We start from the raw sequence: 19,914 nt of genomic DNA, 5'->3' as shown, positions 1-19,914 counted from the left end.
CAGTCTCATCAGTTGTGTTTCTCCCGCTGGAGGTCTGCGCCACAAACACACACTCAGGCCTGAGTTTAAACAGTGAAAACATTTCCTCATCCTGCTTTACCCAAAGATTATCCCACAGTCAGAATAGCAACATTTCCCCAAATAAAAATCTCCTCTTTGCATGAGCCGATTAGCCTGACCAAACCAGGCCCATATTTAATTTTTTTCTTTTTTTTTTTTTTTTTAGCTCTCTCTATATGGCTCAGCACAATGTCTTTAATCCTCTGTGTTTTGATATGTTTGTTATTTAAATTATGATTTAATATCATAGTCTGCTAATCGGATTGCAGTGTAAGCCGCATTTTTCTGTGCAGTGACAGACAGCTCGCCAGGCTAAGCTGCATTAATGGGGCTCAGAGTGCTAATAAAATAACGCATGTGGATGACAATAGGCTTTAACACTGAATCCTGTCTAATAAAGTGATACGTACACGGCGAGAATCCAGAGGAGGTTGTCGAGCGAGATCCAGCGTCTCCTCTTAAGCAGCTGTCCAATTCAGGTGTAATTGAATGTCTTTGAGTGGATGGGGGGAAAAAAAAAATGTTATTTCAACCCATGGATAACATGTCAGTACTCACAGGGACGGCGGAGGAATGAATATATCTGTTTATTCCATCCGTTTTGCATGTGCGTAAAGGCGCACAGGGAAATCAAGCCGAGCCTCTCTTCATCCGCAGCGCACATCTGCAAATACAATGCGTCATATGCGCAGAGCCGGGCAGAGCTTCCACCCACAGCTCCCCTGAGCCGGGCTCTCATTGTCATACTGGCATAAATTAAGATTGATGAGAGATTAAACCGAGCTGCACCCAACAACCCGCAATCAATGCATTCTGACGGACTGTCGATTCTACTTTTTTTGACTTTTTTTTTTTTTTTTTGCCTCAAAGTTTTATGCTTTTGACATTTTAGTTTGGTGACAGTACAGCTCGGGCCTGCAAAAATGTCTTTCTCGGCTGCAATGTATTTATTCCAGCAGGCAGCATAGTTACTTGTTTAATTTATCTTGAATTAATCCATTAATTTTGCAGACGCGTAATGCGTAAAAGTCACGCAGGCCTGTTACTAATGCGTAAACAAGTTGCAGCATCCGAAGTATTTGCCGCAACATAGTTTCATAGAATTACAGCATTAGAGTAGTTTTAATATTTATATAGCATAGATTATCATGTTTCAAAGGATTAATGGTGAAATGTTAATAACAAGCCAGTTTCCGTTGCGTAATGATTTAATCCGGTTCAAGTTCAATAAGTTAAGTAATAAATAGAAGGTTATAAGGGATAGTGTGTTTGCAGCAGTTAAATATGCAAGTAAAATCAGATTGGGATTGTGATTAATTTCCCTGATTGGGTTAAAAAAAACAAAAAAAACAAAAACAAAAAAAAAACCAAAACAAAAAACCTGATGCGTCTTTTTCCACCGCTTGTTTTCTGCGCGTCTCTGATCTTACACGTGTCCTGTCCGGTCCAGGCCCGGTGAACCTGAGCACCAGCGCCCAGCTCGTGGCTCCGGCCGTGGTGGTGAAAGGCACCTTGTCCGTCACCGCCTCCGAGCTCTACTTCGAGGTGGATGAAGAGGAGCCCGGCTTCAAGGCCATCGATCCAAAGGTAAGAGGCTGGAGCTCCGCTGTTGAGCTGTCTGACACTGGTGTCCTACACCCACATCTGCACCATTTACACCCAAACACACCACTGCTCATGTTTACTGACCAGGGATTTTATTTTAATTTTTATTTTTTTGTAAGAAATTGCTTTGAATAAGATAATTTTTAGTAAGTAGTTTAATTGCCTAAGTGTTTGCAAATTTGTTTAAACATTTCACGCTGTTCTAGTAAATAAAATATTTATCGTCGGTGCAATTTTATTATAAAGAGGACGTGTAATTTACAAAATGTACTATATTTAATTAAATTTTGCTGCTGCATGAGACGATTTTTAAAAAATTTGTATTTTATGGAATAACTTTAAGATGCTTGTAAATGTTGCGCCTTTGATTTTATTTTTGTGTTTATGCTTTAACAATAATTCAGCCAAATAATGAAACTTTTAAAAACCAAAATGGATCATCCATTTGCATTCTAGCAGTGGGCAGCTTTGTTCTGTGAACAGCATTTAATTTAATTTTAAGCAGATGCAACAACTAGAATTAAACGGGAGTGTCATAAAAAAGAGCAGTGAAATAAGCATTAATGTGATGTCCGTTTCATCCACAGGAGACAGCTGACCTACAGGTGGTTTTGTGTGTGTGTGTGTGTGTGTGTGTGTTTGGACATTAGTGCACTTGAACACACACAGGCTTTAGAGTCTGCACTTCAAAAATATTAGTAGTATTTAAAGGGCCACGTCCTGTTAAGATCGTCCTTTATTACAGAGTTGAATATTTCAGCGTTCACTCCTGTTTAGTGGACAGTGTTGGAGTCCTAATCTGAGCTGCCTGTGTCAGCTTCAGGCTCCATGTTGCTTCAGGCCTTTTACTGAAGCTGCTGTTGGAACACAGCTCTGATGCTCCAGGCCTCTATATTCACATGCATCGTTTGATTTACATTCATTCGCAAATCCTTTTGAGCCTGTGACGCGCTGTAAAACTAACTTACGGCCTAAAGCAGGCAGTTCACATTCCGTCTTTAAAATTTACAAAAGCCCTTTTTTTCCGTTTTCCAGTGGTTACAGGTTTAATTGTCTCCGGTGAATCATTACATGATCTTTGTAATGAAACCATAACAGAACAGACTGCACAGATCTGCCTGCCTTCTCAGCTGTCAAAACACGTCAAGACACGAGGCTAAGTTGTAATTTAATTTGCAACATTTTATTAACATTTCTCTTAAGTCACATAATGAAAAAAATTGAACTTGGCACGCTACATTTTATTTTTTTCACTTAACGATTTTGTGCATATATTTAAATAAAAGTTTCTTCACTTTGTGAAAACATTTAAAGAACACAACTAAAGGTTCCATTTATCTGAAAATGTACCTTCACTCTCTGGCAGTGGCCCAATTGTTCCATTTTTAAAAAAAGTGTTTTGGAGTTTCTCGTTTTCTCACTGACTTTTCACATTGCTTGGAGAATCAGTTGAAGAATGGTTGTCCTTCTCTGAAGTCTTATCCCAAAATGTCTCTCGTCTGTGTCTCGACAATCACTTTATAATTTGTCCAAACTTTTCGCATTGGTGAGGATTTCCCTCGCTAGTCTCCACGTCTGCTTAGCAGCAGCCTCCAGGGCTGAGTGAGGCTTTCCCTGAAACAAGTCCAAGTTTGGCAAGAAGTAGTGGGGACATCTGCGGCACTGCAGACACGAGATGAGCTGCAGCAGGATGCCGTTCAGCCGGTCTCCCAGGCAAGACTCGTCCCAGTCCGTCTCTCTGGGGTGTTTCTCGCACTCGTACAGCAGCAGGGTCTTCATGTGGTAGTTGTTGAGCGGCTGTCCCGGTAGCTCCAGGTGCCGGTCCCTCAGAGTCTTCAGGACGGACAGACACTTCTTCCTGCATCCGGCCATAAGCAGCCTGTTCTCGGCCTCGCTGAACTGCAGAACCCAGGCGTCACTCTCCGCAGAGCTCTGCTTCCCCGTTAAGGAGTAGCACTCTTTGGAGAGCAGGTTAAAGCCCTCGGCTTTGACTTCTGCTACCCGGTTCGGACCGGGCCAGGGGATGTGGGGCATGGGCCACTGAGCTGCACTTCGAGGCCATATCCCAGTGCACTTGAAGGCGGGGGTGATCTGCACCACGTACCTCTCCCTGATCCGTAGTTTGACCTCACTGGTGTCCGCTACCATTTTAACCACGTCTCGGTAGCTGCATTTATCCACGGCCTGCGCCACCAGAGTCTGAAACCTGGAGCGGATCTTTCTGGCGGATAAATAGCCCGAGGCGGTGATGAATTCAACCCACAGCGACATGCTCCTTTTCCGGCCGTCACTCAGCTTCAGGACCGCGCAGCCCGGCAAGGACCCGTCATCCACAAAGTTGAAGACCCCCATTTGGTTGAGGTACAGAACCACCTCGAACTCATTGGGGGAGATGACCTCCATCCCCTCATAACGCGCGTCTATCTCACTGAGGGAGCTGATAAATCTCGGCTCTTGCACTTCCACCTCTTTCAGGACATCCGACACCACTTTACAAACCTCCCGTATGGTCTTCGCAATGGCCGCTTTGCGAGCTTGGCATCTCTCGTTGTAATATTTGTTCAGCTGGTAAACCAGCTTAGCCTGCGTCGCAATCATGTTTGGGCAGAGGTCCGGGCTGTACACCGGAGAGTCGCAGTAAGTTGACGGATCCAATGCTTACCGGTAAAGCCAGAGGCAAACGCTTCCCCGTGCAGGAAAAATGTGTAATCAAAGTTTTTTTTTTTTTTTTTTTTTGCTTTTTTTTTTTTTTTTTTTTTTTTGCTTTTACAGCGGATGGACGTCAGTGTGAGGAGGAGGAAACGGATAGGGATGCAACGTAATGGCTTCTAAATGTCAGTCCAAGTCCTGAGCCCTTCCAGTGCAGATGGGTAGAGTCATGTTCAGGTGGTGGGTCCGTGTCCTGAACCGCAGACGCTAAAAGCCACTACACCGTCTGGGACCACTCATGTCTTCCAACTGCGCGCTGGAAACAGTTATTCTCTCCTCTGTGCCCCCGCTCACTTTTCGTCCACACTCAGCTGTGAGCTGGACTTGTGTAGTTTATGAATGGCTCCTTTAGCAAGAGTGAAAGGGGGTCGGGCTTCTCCTCCTGCAATCATGTGCGGAGCTGTCAGTGCGCACAGCCAATCAGAGGCAGCCGCTCCTGCAGGGGAGTCCAGTCCAGTCCGCCTCAGCAGCATCTGGACGCACGGCTCTGTCCGCTGCCCCCCTGACAACACACACAAGAAAAGCAATACCTTCAGGTCCTTACGGGGAGACGCCGTGTGTACACTACACACACACTAAACCAGCACTAACGCATTTCTTCGCAGACACATGTGGCTGTTTACGCGCAGGTTCGCTCGGTGGTGCGTACGGAGGATTCAGAATGTAGACACGGTGTGAGTGACAGCCTTTCACTGTAAACCTGAAGTCTCTGATTCTTTTCGTTTAAAAAAATGCAATCCGTGTGTTTTTACTACAGTATTTGCGGCGTTTTCGTCTCTTCGCCAGAAACTGTTTTTTTATTTCTTTTATTCAAGGACTAGTTTGCTGAATGTCCTACTTTTATATCATTTGTTGTTGGTTTACATTTTTAAACTGTGGGCATGTTTTAGGAATTTCTTGCTCGATTCTAGCCTTTTATTTATTTATTTTTTAAATATAAGGTAGGATTTATTAAGAAAACCCATTAATTGTTTATGACATTAAACACTCAAAAAATAATTAATATTTTAATTTTACTTGTTGTGTTCGCGCAAGATTAAAGCACTTATTAGAATATTTGATTAAGAGGTTAGGCCTATGCCACATTCGCGTGTAATTGTCACAGATAATTCTAAACTGTAGGTGAATATATTTTTGTATCGTATTATTATTATTATTATTATTTTTAACTGTGTTATTAGTGTGCGCGTGGAGTGCACCTGCAGCTGTGGGCTCAGGCACGCGCTTTCCGTTCATCTAAACACTCGCAATAGGAAAACTTTGCATTCTATTCGCTCGATGAGAATTTCAACACTTTGATGTAGATTTCAGTTCATGTTTTAAAGACGTTAACGCAGTGGGTGTTTAGTTAAGAGCCAAACGGACTGAGTGGAACAGCCGCGGTGTCTGCGGGCTCCCCTCGCGCGCAGCCTTTAATTTGCTCGTGGGTTTTGTCGCCGTGAACATTGTGCATACTGAATAATTAAAGCAGAGTTCTGTCCGAGCGTGGAACTGAGGTCCCCTACTCACCCCAGACCTCATGTTGGAGACTACACCTTTACTTCCCCCCCAATGAAAAGGCTCTGTGCTTATTTATGTAAGCAGCATAAGAAAATAAAAGAAGTTGTCTGGGATGTGTTTTCAGCTCAAGTATCTGTGTGTTCGCTCTTCCACTTACTGAGGTCGCAATCATTGTTTTTTTTTTTTTTTTTTTTTTTTTTGTCGCAAATCATATCGGGTATTTTCACATTTTGGGACTTGTCAATTTACAGCTTTGAAGCTTTATATAATGCAACTAAATGCGTTTTCATTTTAAGTGATGATGTTCAATAATAATGATTAAAAAAAAAAAATCATCACATCATTGAAACAGATTTATGGAGACAAGACTTGTTGGAAATAATTACAGTAATTAGATATAATAACAATATGATATCTTTAGCGTCATTTTCACTGAATAGCTGAGGCCTACAGTTGCAGAAGCCTGCCCGATGGGACATGTTTGTTTTCTCTGCAGCCTGAATTGTAATCCCCACTGCATATATGCGGTGTAACAATATTTTAAAAGTGCGAAAAGTGGAGCCAGAAGACTATTCTGAAGCTCCCTGTAAATATAATGTTAAAACGATGAAGGAACATACATCAAACTTGTTGACACTTGTTACAAAAATAATTTGACATAATGCAGAATACTGAATCAGCAGTGCTTTCCAGAAAGCGGTTTGCAGATATGAAGTAGCCAACTATGCAAAAGATTCAGAAATAGGCCACAAACATTTCAGAAAAGGCAAAGATTAATGATCCCCCCCCCCTTCATAGTTGCCACGTCCTCTGGACTTCATCACTTAGCCTTTTCCACATGGCGATCAGACTTTAGGGAGTGTGAGGTAACTTTTGATTCGGTTTGCAAAATCTATCATTTAGATTAGTGTTAAGAGATGTAGACATGCTGGATATTTGAGCTCACGTCTGCACAACAAGAACTTCCTACATTTCAAAAGCAAAATGCAACCGTAACTCATAGTTTCTGGTCTTGTCATTAACTTCAAAGATATTGGGTTGAAACTGAATGTGAAATGGAGAGAAATTTTCATACTGATACAGAAAAGGACCCATTGTCCCAGATCCTAGGTCTTCCAAGTAAATATGTGAAAACAGCAGCCGGCAAAAGACTGTATAATATTCTAACATTTGCAGGAAGGAAAATATTCTTTTGGAGTGGGTCAGTGACAAGATTCCTTCTGTCTGTAGATGGCGTAAAATAATTTTTGAACTCATCCCCCTAGAATATCTTACCAGTATCATACATAACAGAGTGGATCAGTTCTACAGAGTATGGTGCCCATTTTTGGACTGTATTGGACTGGAGCTCTCTTCTACCCAATTAAAAGGATTGTTGTGCACTTAAATGATATTCATAAATGTGACTCCTGTACATTGTAAGTCTGACCTACCACCTTCTGTATGAAGCTATGTTTTTGTTTTTTTGTTCATTTCTCATGTAAGAGCGGTCATGTATGTTTTGTTTTGTGTCTAGTTTTTGAAGACACTTTTTGTTCTGTTGAATGAAAAACCAAAAATGGCAATTAAAAACAATGGGGGGAGGGGAAAAAAAGCAAATTGCACAAATAAACATGTCAGTGGTTTCACTTAAACACTTTTATCCATGTTAGAGTAAATCAGATTGAATTAATTATTTAATATTTGTGTAATTTTTTTTTCCTGGAATGCTTAAATTTGCTCAAAGTTTTTGCATCCAATTCAATTGTCACCATCAAGAATAATTATTTAGCAGCGTTATTATCGTCACTACTTTAGACTTTGACGCACAAGTAAAAAGAGTTGAACACAGCGGCTGTCGGCTACTAATATCACACATCATCTGTTAAGATATATTTGGCATTACGAAAGCACGTAGAGAAAGTATGGTAACAGTTTACTCTGTGGCTCAGATTTATTTTAAGGTCTTAAAGAAATCCTTAATTGCCACTCTGCATTCTTTTTCTCGGAATAATTTTCAAACTGTTTGAACTAATGTAACTTTGGAACTTAGAGGAAAAAAAGATAGAAACTGAGAAAAATGTCTGGGGGTTTAATTTCAGTGTGACTGTTTATTATCAAGATCACTGCTCCAGAGAGATTAATGGACACTACTTGGAGAGCAAGTGTCCAAATATTATGAAGGACATGTTAACTGTAGCTTAATGAAATATATGGAGACATGAACACAGACAGTATTAATCAATTCTGGTCCACTTATCAAACCGCATGCTCCTGCACGACTGTGTTTATTTTTCATCACAATGTAAAATGAAAGGAAAAGTGGATTAGATTTAAATGATTAAAAGCCTTTAGGATACCCCCCCCCCCCCCCATGCCTTAAACTAAGTGTGTGTCTAAATCTAGTGACAAAAGCCAAGTTATTGTCAGACGCTTATTCATTTTTTGCTACTTCTGTGCACCTTTATCTCCCGAAAACATCCAGAATTATCTGTGCTTCCTAAAGAGGTTCCCCCTGGTTTATATTGACTGGAGAAAAGATCAGGGACCTGTCAGAGCGCTCTTTGATCTGAGCCTGTGTGACGACTCCACAGTGATCCCCCTCACTAGTGCACAACAGGCTCCATGCCTGTGCAAATCTCAGCCAGCTGATGAGTAATCTCACCGCTTCTTCTTTTTTTTTTTTTTTTTTTGTTGTACTCTGTCTGCCGTTCCCATTGTCTTGGCCTTATTTTTTGGCTCCTTTACCTCAACTATCATTTAGCCCCAATTATGTGGCTTCAGTACTGTGAATTCTAGCACTGAGCAGAACAAGCTCTGAGACATGTTCGGTCCCTTATGTGAGGATGTTATTTCATGAATGTTATAAAATGTTTGTACTGTAATTTTGGTTGGACGTTCGGCTTTTCAACTTGTTGCATTTTCAGCTTTAAGTGCCAATATACTGACAGTAAATACAGTATGTGTGATATAAAGGAACAGCCTACACTAAAACGACCTTGACTTATGCAGTACATCTTTACATGTTATAACTACAGTGGTTTAGGTGTCAGCATTTGACATGGTACGGTACAAATATTAGTTTGTTTTCTGCCAAGAAATGCAATAAATTTGCATAAGCAAGTTGTAGTTTCCACTCTGGTGTGTTTGAGGGCTTTGTACTTCCAAGTGAGTGATAAGGGAGGGGGATGTCAAGGCTTGGCATTTTTAGGTAGTGCTTTTCCTCTCTCTGGAAACATGATAGGCGAAGGGGAAAAAGTGGCTTGCTGGCTCGGAGCGTACGCAGACATGTGCACATGTACACACAGACCCACATTCACACCCATGTGAACATACAGACTACATTTTTTGATGCTCTTGTTCACATATTTCGGTGCTGTCTCCCGGATGGACCCAGCTGCTTTCTCGACGGAGGGCTCAAAGAAAATCATCGCAGGCAACTAATTGCCTGGCAGGCCCCTGCATCTGCTCAGCAGATAGCAGAACTGATGAAGTCACACAGCAGATGTGAGTGTGTGTGCATGTGTGTGTTTTGCAGCGCCCTCTCCATGTTTAGACACAAGCTATCAATATTGCATGTGGAGTTATTATTGCAGAGGCACTTCTGGAGACTACTAATATTGCATGTATGAGGAAGTGAAAATGCTCTACTTCTAGCTGATTGGATAGTGGAAATTTCAGCTAAAAGCTGATTGGAGGATCTCTGGTACCCTCCTTTAGACCGTTGTTACTGTCTAAGTGTATTTTGATCGATTGGTGTGTTCAGAGCATACTGTTTAGGCATAAGTCTGGTTGTGTAATATAACGGGAGAAAGAGAAAAGGTTTTTAAATGCTTTAGGTCACTTGATGGTTTTTAAAGAGCTGATAATAAGTAGTTATTAATTTAAAACTTCTGTACATTACTGCAGTTTAAATAAGCAGGTGGTAACAGTAAAATAAAAATGGGAAATTTTTGAACAGATACACATGACAATGATGATGATAATTGATTTATCATTAAAATAACTTCTTTGTATACATAATGGTGAACATTTCCACATTATATTCTATCTTAAAATACCTATAGTATATATTTTGTTGATTTGTTGCTTACATTGTATAAAATGTTTTCAACAAAGTTGAAATTCAGAAAATGCTCCATGGTGTCTCATCATTACTAATGTTGTGCTTTTTTCATCAGTGTGACATGACATAATATCAATATATGTAGCTGAACTCAAATACATTTCCGAGTCTGCAGACGAGTCATGAATTCATCAGTGGTGGTGAAAACACTCCCACACTGCTTCACAAGGTCATGCATGGCATACTACGTATGTAAATGGTTGAAGTAGGTAATGATATGTTCCAATTTAACACACTAACCTATGTCTATGAAAGAGGTATGTAATCTATTCTGTTTCTTAAACAGTTTTCATGTTATATGTAAGGTATTTTTTTATAAAATATGTAGAGCCTGGCTGATACAAGTTTGGATATTAGTATCTGTACATATGCTTGCAATTATTATGCAATATTTTTTACAGAACATGCAATGGAGAAAAATATACTTCTTTTCTCAATTTTAGCTTTACATATTTTGTAACTTTTTATTCAAAACAAGTCAAGTAAGCTTAACTGCTCAGTATGTGGACGTCAGTGAGTGCAAAATACATAAATTGTTAAACTGTAAAATAGTTGTCCTCCTTTACATGTTTCAGTTCCTAGTATTTCTCAACCGTATTTGATGGATCATCTATGAAACATGCTGTAATATTGGCAGATAATGTACAAAGGACTGTCACTGACTGTATGTAGGCGCTCAATGAAATATAACCACACTGTTTTAATTTACCCCGCCAGTTTAATTTTCTTCACCCTACCATTTCTAGAGTCTGGAAGTAGGATCACTCACACTGTGCTTCCAAAAACTTTTTAGGTCACGTAGATGAGTATGATACCACTAATTGTTTTTTCTAAAGGTCGGTGTCCAACATTGGTGCACGCTATGATAAAACCTCCATTGAAAAGACATTGGTAACTCTAATTAGCAGGGCGGTGACGGCTACCTGGGGTTAGCTAGAGTGGCTGAATGGATGGTCACTCAGTCAAAGAAAACCACCCTGGTGTTATGTAGTGACCAGTCCCATATTCTTAAGCTCTCCCTAAAGTGTGAAACCACTGGGACTTCACCCCTCCCCCTTAACTGCTTGGTCCGCCAAACTCTCATGGTCGCCAGGGACGACCTTCGGCTGCAGCTGCCAATCACTAAGAGCCATGGCAGCAAGAGGTCTCTCAGAGAGGAGCCTATTGATTTTCCAGTTAGAGCCTAAGTAGTGTGTGCTATAGAACTAACGGACAGCCCAAGCAGGTATGTCATTATCAATGAGCCCAAGGAAACCGATCCCCTCGCTAGCACTCATTCATTTTGGTCTCCGTCCTGTCCTCGTTCCCTCCTCCCGTCTCTCCTTTATGCCATTTCACCATCCATTCCCTCTGCTCTCCACGTCCACTCTGACAGAGTGCATCCTGAGATGGTCAATAAATTGCTCAGCCCAGACCACAACTAGCAGAGTGATGGGTTGGGATGACCTTCTTCCTCTTTCTTACGCCGTTTTTCCTTCACTCTTTAACTGTCCTCCCTCCTCTACAGGTACAGCAATTACAGCACCTGGAGGACATAAAATGTTTCCGTTCAAGACGCGTTATCATCACAGACGAGTTTCCCCTTTTCAAGTCCTTGGCGTTCAGGGTCAGTTTAATCTTAAGCATCGATCCCATGTGGCCCACTCTGGCTCATCCAGTCATCAAGAAACCCAATTATTATCATACGGCTTCCTCACTTCACCTCCTGTTCTTTTGTCCAGTCCCTGTCCAAGGCTTTGGGAGCTGTTCAACTCAAAGACATGTGCAAATAATTAAGAATGATTTAAGACAATTAGAGGAGATAAGGCTAAATAAAGGGTTTAAGCTTCCTAAAGTGTATTGCTGTTTCCCAGTAGACCAGTAAAGACATGTTACCTTTTCTACTGTTCTTTATCTCCTGGTTCTCCTCAAACAAAGTGAATACACATTTTTGTTTTCTCTTCCTTCTGTGTCTCACACCACAGTGATGATTGTGATATAATGTCTCATATTTCACTCCAGTTGTTTGAGTGAGGTTAAATCGGCGATGATGAACTCATTCTGTAGCGATGAGGTCAGTCCCCTCACCACCATATGTGCAGTGTTTTAAGAACATTGGAGAAAGACTTGTTAATGATGGGTTTCAAAGCTTTTTGAGAACCTGAGATCCTCGTTTCTTCTCTTGCTTATAACATACTCATTTATTCATGATCCTCTGTTTGTCTGGCCTTTGTCAAACTTTGACATTCAGACCCAAGTAACATCTTTCTTTCTTTATATTAGTTTAAGCTTCATCTGAACTGCCTTGGTGGTACCAACATGGATCCATTTTTAAACCTCTTCAAATCTTAGCGAAACATGAATTTATGATGCAACAAACTTTAAATCAGCCTTAAAATTAGAATTCCATGTCAACCCTGATTTAGTTTTAAATGCAAACCAAGACTAAATGTGTTTCTGCACAAAAATTATAAACCACAAGTCAAAGTATGATCCATTTTTTAGGTTGAATTTACCCCAGAGGAGGTCTTGTTTTAAAAATGAGTTTTTTTGTTTTTTGTTTTTTTTTTCACATCGATTGAACAAAACAATCAACCTCCTTTAAAAAAGATAAGGGACCAACTCAAGATATTGGTTCAACTCAGAAACATGGCTTGAAAAGTCTTTGTTTTACTTCCAATACCACACTATTGTTTATTGAATTTCATCTTCTATTATTTTTGCCCCATCACTTAATTCAGCCAAAAAGTTTTTCTCAAAGGAGACATTAGAGCTTTCCTGAAGAGTCGTCGTGAGTACTCTAACTAGCTAATATTTATAGTATCATGTTAGTTTTTATTTGTACAACAGAGGTGTTCTTAAAGGTTCTGCATATTGACATGTTTGTGTTCTCATGTAAATTTGTGTTGGTTTGTGTTAAGCTAAAGCTGGTCATTTGTTGACTTTAGCTAACTCCACTTTGAAGCTAATGGTAGCTATTAAATGCACACTGTTGCTGTCATAGAAAATTAGAAAAAAAGCACTGAAAAATTTTAAAGAAAACAAATATTTTCATGCCAGTTTGTCTACATTGAGATTAGTGTACGTACAGGCTGTTTATGACAGACATGGGCAACCAATACAGTTTTAATGTAAGTACACAAGCATATATATCCAAGTCTTGTTACTCAATTATTAAGTTTTTCCTCAAAGATGGAAAAAATAGAACTTCTTGGGTGAACCACTAAGAGAATATAAAAAAAAAAAAATGTAGCTAGGAAATAAAGCAATATTACCTTCCTGCCTCTCCTCTGCCATACAGACCTGACAAAAGTTCAGTAAATTTGGGTTCGTTTTTAATTGTGTAGCAGAGCTTTGCTTAATTTTAAACCTGGATTTTGCTCAACTTCGATTCGACTTTGTCTTAGCTTTATTGTTTCAACCCAGTGTTAAATTATATTTTATCTTTTAAGCAGATCTAAGCTCTTGTGACAGGCTGATGAATCTTTGCAGAGAATGGTAACCAGGTAGGACAGTTTGGAGAAAGACAATTGCCACATTGGTAATCACATAAAGAACCATTAGACACGGTGTCATCTGGCCACCTAATGATGACTAATGTCTCCCCCCCAGTTGCACTTCACACATACACACAATCACAGAGCCACACAAGCTCGTCTCCTTTTGCAAATAAACATGCCTGCACTTTCCATTTGTGACCTGACTTTGGACCTCAACACAGCCACACACCACTGTGGCACAGACCTGGCTAACACTTAACCAAACACCTCCAGACAAAGAGCAGCCGGCAACTATTTGCACCTGAGCCTAGCCCCTCCATCATGCTCCATCTCTGGGTTTGACTCGGCCAGTCAGGGGGGCAGGTGCCTCCCCTCCCTCCGTTTGATTGATCCCCCTCTCTCCATCATTTATTCCCTTCGTCTGCCTCTGACACATGTGTCAAATGCAACACAGCAGCCTGATGGATAGGCCTGTTTATGGATGCCAGTCTGCCTGGTAGGCTACTGATATTACAATCAGCACCTGTGTACCTGCTGTTCACACAAGCTCTGTTATTCAGCTGAGGTCAGGGAGACGCCAGGCTCCAATTGAAAGATCGATGTCCAGCCGGGCATATTGGAAATTGGAATTGTAAATGCGGTTTGGTTTGTCAGAAACGTTTGTGCTGCATTTTGGATGATAAAACTAGATCCATATGTCATAGACTTAGAATCAAGATCTGTGTTGCTGGGCTTCCTTTCATATGGAAGGAACAATTTAAAAGGCACAATGACTGGACAGGGGCTTAATACTGGTTAGAATTTGTTAGAAGAAACCATGAGTATTTCTACCATCTAAGCTGATTGCGCTGATATGTTCCCAGTCTAAAGACATGTCATGTACCAAAGAGCAGAATGTTAGTGTTGGATTCTGATGCTTCCATTGCCATTATGGTTAATGATCCATTCAGTCTGGTTGAAATGGCACATCCATAGGGACACGCTGCAGATTACTTACTCATCCAAGACCCCCTTATTGCAGACATCAGCACAACAAGGCTTTCACTGCAGTACAAAGACTATAGAAGAAAAGGCTTAAAGAAACAAAATACTTGTCTCTGGTTATTATCTTAACACTAGGGCTGTCAAAATGCACATGTTATCACAGATTAATCCATCATCATGATTAATCCGATTAAAAATTTTAACGAAATTAACCTATCTGCAGCGCAGAATGACTCTGAACATCTCTGGCAATGCATTTTGGGCAGTTTGTCCAAGTAGTTACCGTTGCACATGCGCAAATGGGTATTTGATCCAGCAGAAGCAGCAGAACCAACCCATAAAGATGGAAGATGCTAAATAGCACGTTGGCCCTCTGGATGGAAATATGAGGACAAAAAAACAGACGGAACAGTCGACCGACAAAGTATTATACACACTCTGCAGGAAGGAGTTTTCTTTTTACCGAAGCACTTCCAGCTTAAAATACCACATTAACACAAAGCATATGTTAGTCTGGGATTCTGCTAGCACTTCGGCTAATGCGTTGACCAGCTTGCGACAAACAAGTTAAGTGCATATATATTCCCTTCTTTCTTGAGTCTGTTTGCACATGCAAAATGAAACACAATTAATATAGAATAAAAATGAATATTTAATTGTGATTAATTGAAATTAATCCACTGCAACCCTGTGATTAGTCTGATTACATATTTTAATCATTTGACAGCACTACTTAATACCATATTATCAAATCAGAAAAAAATCATTAAATAGTGATGCCAGCTTCTTGCAACACTCAGAAATAATTTTCCTGTATACCTACATTTTACTGGAGACATAATAAACATCTGGATTTTGTTTAAAGGAAAGTAGTTCATCCAGGTTTTAGCCTTTATTGCGTAGGGGGTATTTGGTGTGGGTGACAGACATGTAAAATCCATCGCAGACTGGAGTCCACATCCTGACTGTAGAAGATTTGGGGAGTGTTTTGGAAAATTACATGTCAATAAATTATGTTCATCGCCACTTTGTATTAAATCAACCCTTGACATCTTTTCCGTAAACCCAACAAACCCATATAAAAGCTTGATGCTTGTCATCAAAATAAGACAGACTTCTTTACTTTAGTGAAAGTGTTCTCTGTAGTGAAGCTGAATATGTATATGGAGTTGGCAGAGTAAAATGCATCATCTGTGAATCTACATTTACAGTCAGGATCAACATTTGTGGTGGCTCAAAATGACCATAATTAGTAATATTTGAAGATTTTGTTGAAATTATGAAAAAAAAAAAGTGGGCTCATAAAGGTGTTCCTGATGTACAGCTATTAATGTCAGAATTTTTAGAGAATTTGTACACATTTCTGTCTGATTTACTTCAAATAAAAAATCACCTGGGTATCTTCTTGAAAATAAACTCTACATCTTGAGTATCCAAGATGTCTTCCAATTCTGTCACCCTGTTACAGTTGTAACTCTCGAAGCACTTGTCACCGATAAATCCATAGCTGCAATTGAGTCACCTTCAAATTCTCAAAAGTACTCACAGGCCGTTTTTTTTTTTTTTTTAAATTCAATGCTCTTTTCTTTCCCGTCTCCTTTTGCTTAACCATCCCTAGGACAACCAGCCCTGAATTCTCCAAGATGGGTGTACTTTTCACCCCACACCCACTTAAGCTGGTGACAATAGCCGGATTAGAAAAGAATTTACTTCAACGAAGCTTCGCACAAACCCCAAAAAAAGCCTATCCATCACTAAATGGCAAAATGGGAGATTGAAGGAAAGCGGGGAGAATGCGATAGGAGCCGGTCAGCGATCTTAACCTGTCTGATGTTTGCCATGGCAGCTTATAGGGGAGTGGACGGCCAATAGCACAGAGTCTTAAACAGCTCTGGTGCTTCAGAGGTGGCTGTGGCCTGTCTCCTTGATTTTCTGAATTTCAGTGAAAAGCATATACATTCCTTTTCTCCTATTCCTGGTGTGCAAGTGTTTACTGATGAGCATGGCGAATCAAGGAGGGTATTTAAAGTCATTCTTTCCCATCTCAACAGGTGCTCTGCAATATCTTGAAGGCCCTACGTATGGCTGTAGGTGCTTTATGAAAAAAAAAAAAAAACAAGTTCAGTTGTTCTTGAATCTATACATAAGTCTTCTTCATGTATTGTCTAGCATCAAGTTAAAATATAAAAACTCAATACCTTCTGCATTAATTGAATGCGAAGGCAGTGAGAAAGAGTCAGAATATTCCCAGTTTGTGAAGTCTGTTGTATTTCTTCCATTTAGTCTTACCCATCCTTTGTTTCCCATTACCTTTGTGCAACCAAGGCTGGTCTTTGTAACCTCAACCTAAGCTGTGATGACAGCTTAAGGGACAGTTTTGTAAAAGTGTTCTAGACTGGTGTCAGTTTGCTTTTGTATTATTCTAATGCAACAGTTTCATTAATGTAAAATCTGGTTGTTTTAAGTCTGAGGTGATAGCAATCCTATTCCCAGTGTAAGTTAGAAGCAAGACTGACATATTGCCATGATGGCCACCATTATATTAACTGGCAAAAGGTAAAAACATAGGTTCTACTTTTTTAGATAATACTGTGGAGCAACAAATGACGAGATAATATGCTTTTCAAAAATAACCAATACTCTGAGTTTCATCAGGAAAATGTCTTGTATCTATTAAACTTTTGACTCAGACTTAAGTTTTCTTCTGCAGTGAACTGAGCTGTGTGGCCTGGCACAATCACACTTTGTTTTTTTTTTTGGTATAAATTGCCTTAATTTACCCAAGCTAATTCCTACTTAAAACACTGAAAAACAAACAACTTTGTGTAACAGTTGATTAGATCTATGCCTTAGCCAAGTCTGTTTTTATGAAACTTCCCCCAGTCGTCTATAGTTAACTATGCCACCTTATTTTTTATCTGTTGACATTTCAGAATGCACTCCCGCTATAATTTTCCTAAAATATAATGCTTATGCGTTTATAACACTTGAGACATGTCTTGTACATGTCCTATAATTTTTTATTCCTGTTTAATATTATGTTTGTGTATTTCTTTAACTGTGACCATTATTGTTTTGTCTAGTGGCTTTGCTATCTTATTACTCTATGAATTAGGGCTTTTCTGCGGCTTTTGCCCTATAGCCTCTATACCCAGAGGCTGAATATTTAATGAGTTAATGCACTGAACTCCTCACTTCTCTACCAATTAACCCGAAGACCACTGCAGCATTTCCCTAAATCCATACAAGATCTTTTTTTTGTTCCCACTTCAAAAAGGCTAAGCACCCAAGGAAAGGAAAATAGAAAAGACTAACCTGTTAGCAAACAGTGAAAAGGGACAGAAAAGGGTTTAATCCTTATTAGGCTAAATTCAGACTAAGTGGCCCCGAAGCCCCTTTCAAAGGGGACTCTCTTTGGGGAGTGCAGACTCTTACTGGGTAACGTTTGGGACTGAATGCTTTGAGCCTTTAGGCTTCATAACCTCACAGTCACTGCAAGCTGGGCTTGTTTATTTTGCTTTAATTCACACTCGCAGCTTCTTAGTTGTGTTTATTTTTTTTGGGCCTCGTAGTTTGTTTTACTTCCCTCGAGGCAAATGTACCTTTATGTGTGACTAGTGATTACATCTTGAATTAGTTACATAATGGTAGAACAATATTACCCATCAGTCATTGGTGAATACAGATGGTGGTGCCTCCTTACACTGCATCTTGTACTGAATGTTTTATTCTGTAGTTTCCTTTAAACACAGTAAGGTGGATCATCAAATGTTGCTGTTGTCCATTTCTGCAAACCATGGACACGATCAGGTAGAATCTCAACATTTCTGAACTGGAAATGTGTGTCACATGAACATTTTAAGATGGTTCATATATATCAGCATATATTTTGCACTGATCTCACACTTTTGGCATCAGTGTTGTTAGTTGTTTATAACACATTTCATATGATTTCCCAGAATTACCACACATTTATGCTTTAATTAAGCACTGATAGCCCTTGGTATGGAGTAGAGAGAAATACTAGGGCTTGGTTTAAGACTGAAAAAGTATATTATCCAAAAAATAAATAAATGAATAAAGAATAAATAAAACTCAAAATATGGGTTTGTAGGATGATACATACTTAGGCTAAACAGAGATATTGTTCATGTCCATGTTGCAATTTTTTTGTTAGTGACCAGGTTGCACTTATATCCACTTTTTTTATCCCATAGTTTCTCAGTCTTACAGCACATTAGTTGCCAGTTAAGGTGGATAACAGAAGGTCCTGCTGTCACAGAGGCTACACGATAACCACTGGAGTGTGAAAGCAGAGTCATGTGGCTTCACTGTGTTTGAGTCACATGATTCCAAATGATGGTGAACTGTTTTGTTAGAAATGACATGTCTATTTCCCCAACACTTAAGCACCTTATACATGTGATTCCTCCATTTGATACCTCTTTCATGTCATATTTTTACATGTTGAGGCATCTCTTTTTGTCCTGTACTGCATCTAAAGTACCCTCGTTGCTTCATGCTCTCTCTCCTCTACCTTTTTTTTCTGGCTATCACTCAATCTCCCAAAACAAAATCTGTCTTAATTGGCTCCAGAGGGCTCGGGGAGGCTTTGTGTCAATGGCGATGAGGGTCCTGATTGGTCCACAGGCTCAGGAAGCCAACAGACCCTTGTTAGTGTGTCAGGGGCTCTTTGCTTGCTCATTAGTCCGATGAACTCATTTAATGATGGGGGTGACAAGGCCTTGTTTACCAGTGTGGAACAGAGGGGTTAAGGCGGAGGGGGAGTAAGGGAACAAGAACATGGGTAAAGAACACTGCATGAGACTGGCAAAAACAGATAATACAATACAATGCCTATTGCTGTTTTTAAAAATAGAAAAAGGTAACTTTTAGCAGATAACTTAAATAGCTTCTTTTTTATATGGTGTTAACGTGTCCAGAGGTCTTGCTTTGGATGATGTTCTGATCATCTATATCTTCAGAAACTGAGTGAGTAATGGTGCAGATTTAAATAATCAAACTGGTTTCTGTTTCTAGACATTGTCATTCCTGCTGCCAAAATAATTCTATACTGATAAGAGTTTTGCTTTTGTAACCTTACCTTTATTTTCCTGTGTTCTTCTTCTGTTCCTCAGACATATAAAAATTGTAGTCAAACAACTAGTGTGGATAGGACTTATTTTGCCTCTTTGATATGTTAATTGTAAGTTCACAGTCTCATTGTTTGGCATTGTTTTATGGTTTGGCTGTTCATGGTCTAGGCACAAAAATAAGAACAAAGTCATCACATGCAGCATGGAATCATACAAGTCAACACAGAGGTCACTGAAGGAAGCATTTGCAGTTTCATTTATAAGTTTATATCGCCGAGTGATATTGTAGATGAAGAGAAAACGACACCTGCCAGTTCAGAATTAGGAGTAATGTTCATCGACAACAATGTGGAAGTCATGATAATTCCAGTGTTTC

At 39.8% G+C, this 19,914-nt stretch overlaps 2 protein-coding genes across 10 annotated transcripts in view; one reads left to right on the top strand and one right to left on the bottom strand.

The window, feature by feature from the left end:
* The window catches only part of lrba (LPS-responsive vesicle trafficking, beach and anchor containing), a 300,517-nt gene that overhangs the window by 185,784 nt on the left and 94,819 nt on the right, over window positions 1–19,914 (top strand). For all 9 annotated transcript variants that reach the window (XM_030140902.1, XM_030140903.1, XM_030140920.1 and 6 more), the window contains one exon: window positions 1,511–1,647. In XM_030140902.1, the coding sequence (XP_029996762.1) occupies window positions 1,511–1,647 (137 nt within the window). The remainder of the gene's footprint in view (window positions 1–1,510; window positions 1,648–19,914) is intronic.
* On the bottom strand, window positions 2,823–4,715 carry mab21l2 (mab-21-like 2). The gene has a single exon (XM_030140943.1). It carries the CDS (start codon window positions 4,261–4,263, stop codon window positions 3,184–3,186), a length of 1,080 nt encoding a protein of 359 aa, XP_029996803.1. The 5' UTR covers window positions 4,264–4,715; the 3' UTR covers window positions 2,823–3,183.

The sequence above is a fragment of the Sphaeramia orbicularis genome, chromosome 1 (assembly GCF_902148855.1).
Source record: "Sphaeramia orbicularis chromosome 1, fSphaOr1.1, whole genome shotgun sequence".
Classification (NCBI taxonomy): Eukaryota; Metazoa; Chordata; class Actinopteri; order Kurtiformes; family Apogonidae; genus Sphaeramia; species Sphaeramia orbicularis.
This window is presented reverse-complemented; position numbering and strand designations above follow the sequence as displayed.